This window comes from Cyclopterus lumpus, chromosome 24 (assembly GCF_009769545.1).
Source record: "Cyclopterus lumpus isolate fCycLum1 chromosome 24, fCycLum1.pri, whole genome shotgun sequence".
In the NCBI taxonomy this organism is placed as follows: Eukaryota; Metazoa; Chordata; class Actinopteri; order Perciformes; family Cyclopteridae; genus Cyclopterus; species Cyclopterus lumpus.
The window spans coordinates 1,529,672-1,534,920 of NC_046989.1; the positions used below are offsets into that span (position 1 = coordinate 1,529,672).

The 5,249-nt window shown below is 42.1% G+C and overlaps 1 protein-coding gene across 1 annotated transcript in view; it reads right to left on the reverse strand.

Annotated features, from left to right (window-relative positions):
- Positions 1-2,376: 2,376 nt before the first annotated feature.
- LOC117727154 (NACHT, LRR and PYD domains-containing protein 12-like) overlaps positions 2,377-5,249 on the reverse strand; it is a 146,842-nt gene continuing 143,969 nt past the window's right edge. The window contains 1 exon segment of the mRNA XM_034527254.1: positions 2,377-3,991. Within this exon segment, the coding sequence (XP_034383145.1) occupies positions 3,982-3,991 (10 nt within the window). The 3' untranslated portion in view covers positions 2,377-3,981.

A 5,249-nucleotide genomic window follows, 5' to 3' on the forward strand; every position in this document is an offset into this window, starting at 1 on the left:
CTCAAATGGATTGAGCATGAAGTCACTTCCCTCATAAGCTCTGTGAGTAATGAGGGGGGGGGGGGGGGGGGGGGGGGGGAGCTCAAAACTGCTGATGAATCTCAAGAGGTTTTGTGGTGAGCCCACCAGCATCGGAAGAGGAATGACTCAAGTCTCAAGCTGCATTCTCTCTCCTGACCACCAGGGGGCGACTCCTCTGGTTGTATAGAAGTCTATGCTTCATGAATTAAAGCTGCATTCTCTCTCCTGACCACCAGGGGGCGACTCCTCTGGTTGTATAGAAGTCTATGCTTCATGTGTTAAAGCTGCATTCTCTCTCCTGACCACCAGGGGCGACTCCTCTGATTGTATAGAAGTCTATGCTTCATGTGGTAAAGCTGCATTCTCTCTCCTGACCACCAGGGGGCGACTCCTCTGGTTGTATAGAAGTCTATGCTTCATGTGTTAAAGCTGCATTCTCTCTCCTGACCACCGGGGGGCGACTCCTCTGGTTGTATAGAAGTCTATGCTTCATGTGTTGAAGCTGCATTCTCTCTCCTGACCACCAGGGGGCGACTCCTCTGGTTGTATAGAAGTATATGCTTCATGTGGTAAAGCTGCATTCTCTCTCCTGACCGCCAGAGGGCGACTCCTCTGGTTGTATAGAAGTCTATGCTTCAAGTGTTAAAGCTGCATTCTCTCTCCTGACCACCAGGGGGCGACTCCTCTGGTTGTATAGAAGTCTATGATTCATATGTTAAAAAACTGCATTCTCTCTCCTGACCACCAAGGGCGACTCCTCTGGTTGTATAGAAGTCTATGCTTCATGTGTTAAAGCTGCATTCTCTCTCCTGACCACCAGGGGGCGACTCCTCTGGTTGTATAGAAGTCTATGCTTCATGTGTTAAAGCTGCATTCTCTCTCCTGACCACCAGGGGGCGACTCCTCTGGTTGTATAGAAGTCTATGCTTCATGTGTTAAAGCTGCATTCTCTCTCCTGGCCACCAGGAATCAGCCGATCTGTTCCCACCACATTTAAAAGAACCCTGTTGATAAATTAGATCTTGATATCCTGCAGACAGACGAACCAGAAGAAGAAATCACGTTTAAAGAATAATATCTTTGTATAAATGGCGTTAAATGAAGGAGGTTTGTGAAGGTTTCTGTTAAACAACCCCCTTTCCACATATCAAGGATTACAAATAGCTCACAAGAAAATAAGATATAAATAGAGAGAAATGTCCATGTGAGATCTGGGCGTGGCAAAGCATGCTGGGTAAGATAACACAGAGGAGGCGGAGGCAAAGAGCGCCTCTGTTTACCGGAACATAAATCAAATGGTCAATTCATGCTTTTATTTTGTATTTCCTTTTCTCTTTCATGTTTTCCACCAAAGCAGATTCCTTGAATGTAAAAACCTAATTTCCAATTAAACCTGATTGTGACATTAAAATATTTTCTTTAGCGCCACCTTCAGGGCAACTTGGCTCTGGACCTTCATGGTCCCCAGAGGATGAACCCTTTCAGTCTTTGACACACTTTCAGTGTTGTGATCGAACGCTTTCCTTTCCTTTCTTCTCCTTTCCTCTCCTGCTCTTTGTTCCTCTTCCCTCTTTCCGTGGTTGTGACTCTGGTGGGAAGAGAGAGAGAGAGAGAGAGAGAGACAGAGAGAGAGAGAAAGAGAGAGAGAGAGACAGAGAGAGAGAGAGAGAGAGAGAGAGAGCTCTATATTTAACGTGAGCAGCTGAACAGCCAGTCCAGCAGCAGCTCCTCTTCCTCTTCCTCCTTCTCCACACCCACACACACACACACACACACACACACACACACACACCTACAGACACACACACAGACACACACACACCTACAGACACACACAGACACACACCTACAGACACACACACCTACAGACACCTACACACACACCTACAGACACACACACACACAGACACACACACACCTACAGACACACACACAGACACTCACCTACAGACACACACACACCTACAGAAACACACACACACACAGACACACACCTACAGACACACACACACAGACACTCACCTAGACACACACACACCTACAGACACACACACACCTACAGACACACACACACCTACAGACATACACACACAGACACACACATACAGACACACACACACACACCTACAGACATACACACACAGACACACACATACAGACACACACACACACACCTAGACACACACACACCTACAGACACACACACACACCTACACACACACACACACCTACAGACACACAGTCATAAAGTCCAAACTTGTGTTTTAGTTCATTAAAGCCACCGTGTAGGATTTAAAGATGTTTCAGCGTTGTCGCCACCTAGTGGTTTTACCAAAGAAGACACTGCGGCAAACATGAACTTTGTTGTTTTTTATTAATAATTTTCTTATTCATCCTTTAAAAAATAAAAATAAAGCGTTAACGTCATTCCGGCCCAAAAGGAAAAGTCTGAAGATCATCTGGGGAACATGAATATCTGTACCAAATGATCTGCCAACGCATGCAGAACATGAAACCTTTGACCTGCAGTGGATCTCCAACATCAAGGAATTCATCCCCTGAGGAACTTTGGCCTAAACATTTGACGTCTTGGTAGCACGAGAGGGAAAGTCAGAGGATCACCAGCATTAGTGGGATTCATCCTCTGGGGAACATGAATATCTGTCTTGCAATATTTTGATAGATACCTAAAAAGTTAACATGATGGTAGCACTATTGAAAGGACAAAAGATGACCATAATGATTGGGGTTCACCCTCTGGGGAACATGAATGTCTGTACACAACTTTATGGCACCACAATCAATACTTTGATATCTAAAATGTTAACGTTATAGTAGCACTAGAGGAAAGACGATCACTAATAGTAGTGGGGTTCATCCTCTGGGGAACATGAATTTCGGGACAAAACTTTAAGACAATTTATCCAATATTTGTTGAGATATTTTGATGGAGACCTTAGAATTAAAGGGAAAGTAAGAGGATCACCAACAATAGTGGGGTTCATCCTCTGGGGAACATGAATATCTGCACAGAACAAAAGTCAATGATAATGAATGTGTTTTCACTCGTTCATCACACCCAGAATTCCCTTCTGCATTCACACGTTCACCAACCAGCTGCTGATTCCCCAATTAAATAAAAGAAATGAATGAAACATTTAAACTGATTAAATACCTTTAAATGAAGATCAAATGTAAATAACTTCAGCAGGTGAACACAGACTGAATGATTTACTAATTATACATTATTAGTATTATCATCATCATTAACTAACAGAGTATTTGATGTGTAACTTTAACAACAGCTCTTCTTTCATCATGTGATCAAATCATGATGCTAAAGTACTTTTAATGGATTGAACCTACAACATTTTAGAGTTTAAAGTATAACTTTGTGCAGTGAGGTTAAAATGTGTTATTATTATTCATTTTAAAATAAGGATCATAACCTCCCCATCGCTGTCTGGCTTTTATTTTCTTCTTATAATGAATCAATTAATTCATATTAATTAATAATATAATATAGATATTATAATTATTACAAATAAAAAAGTATAATATTGCCATTAGGATTTAGAATTATTCATAAAAAAGTGTTTATTTGACTCTCTTTTAATTTTTCTCATAATTGCTAAAATATTATATATATATTATTGTAAATTAATATTTGATTAATATTTCTGCAGAAAATAACAACATGTGTTGGATCTTAAAGGTACACACACTGCAGGTTAGTCAGCTTCAATTCACCAACGTTAAAACAGGGACTTCCTGGAAATGACCTTCAAAATAAAATGCACACTGACTGGACACATGTTGTTGTGTCCTGGACATCTTCTTCTTCTTCTTCTTCTGGTCTTTTGAAAGTCTTCTGCTGTGTGGTCGACTAAATCCAATCCAGGTGGAGGTGGTGGAGCAGTCCCAGTCTCCAGATGCTCTGGATCATCAGCACTCAGCTGATCATTCCAATCTGAGGAGAGAAGAAGACAACAGGAGAGATGGATCAGTGTCTCCAGAGACTCCCTTCATCAGCACACCAGGAGGAAGAGCAGCAGGGCCTCCAGGCTGTGCAGCTTCCTCTCAGCTCTCATGTTAACCTCCACTGAGCTCCAAGCTCACACACCTGCAGCCCCTTTGGGTCATCCAGGCTGAGTCTTTGCTGAGGGTCCTGAACGCATCACGACTGCAGAACCGGAGAGGCGTTCACTGCTCGCTGTACAGATGGATTCAACCCTGTTCTGCTGCGTTCACACAGGACTTCATCCAGAGTCAACGCAAAGGAGGAATGAAAGGACCCGATGGGGGTCCTGGTTGTACATCTGGTCACATGACATCTATTGTACTTCTGTCACGTGACATCTATTGTACTTCTGTCACATGACATCTATTGTACTTCTGGTCACATGACATCTATTGTACTTCTGTCACATGACATCTATTGTACTTCTGGTCACATGACATCTATTGTACTTCTGTCACATGACATCTATTGTACTTCTGGTCACATGACATCTATTGTACTTCTGGTCATGTGACATCTATTGTACTTCTGTCACATGACATCTATTGTACTTCTGGTCACATGACATCTATTGTACTTCTGGTCATGTGACATCTATTGTACTTCTGGTCACATGACATCTATTGTACTTCTGGTCATGTGACATCTATTGTACTTCTGGTCACATGGCATCTATTGTACTTCTGGTCACACGACATCTATTGTACTTCTGGTCACATGACATCTATTGTACTTCTGGTCATGTGACATCTATTGTACTTCTGGTCACGTGACATCTATTGTACTTCTGGTCATGTGACATCTATTGTACTTCTGGTCACATGGCATCTATTGTACTTCTGGTCACACGACATCTATTGTACTTCTGGTCACATGGCATCTATTGTACTTCTGGTCATGTGACATCTATTGTACTTCTGGTCACATGACATCTATTGTACTTCTGGTCACATGACATCTATTGTACTTCTGGTCATGTGACATCTATTGTACTTCTGGTCACATGGCATCTATTGTACTTCTGGTCACACGACATCTATTGTACTTCTGGTCACACGACATCTATTGTACTTCTGGTCACTTGACATCTATTGTACTTCTGGTCACATGACATCTATTGTACTTCTGGTCATGTGACATCTATTGTACTTCTGGTCACATGACATCTATTGTACTTCTGGTCATGTGACATCTATTGTATTATTAT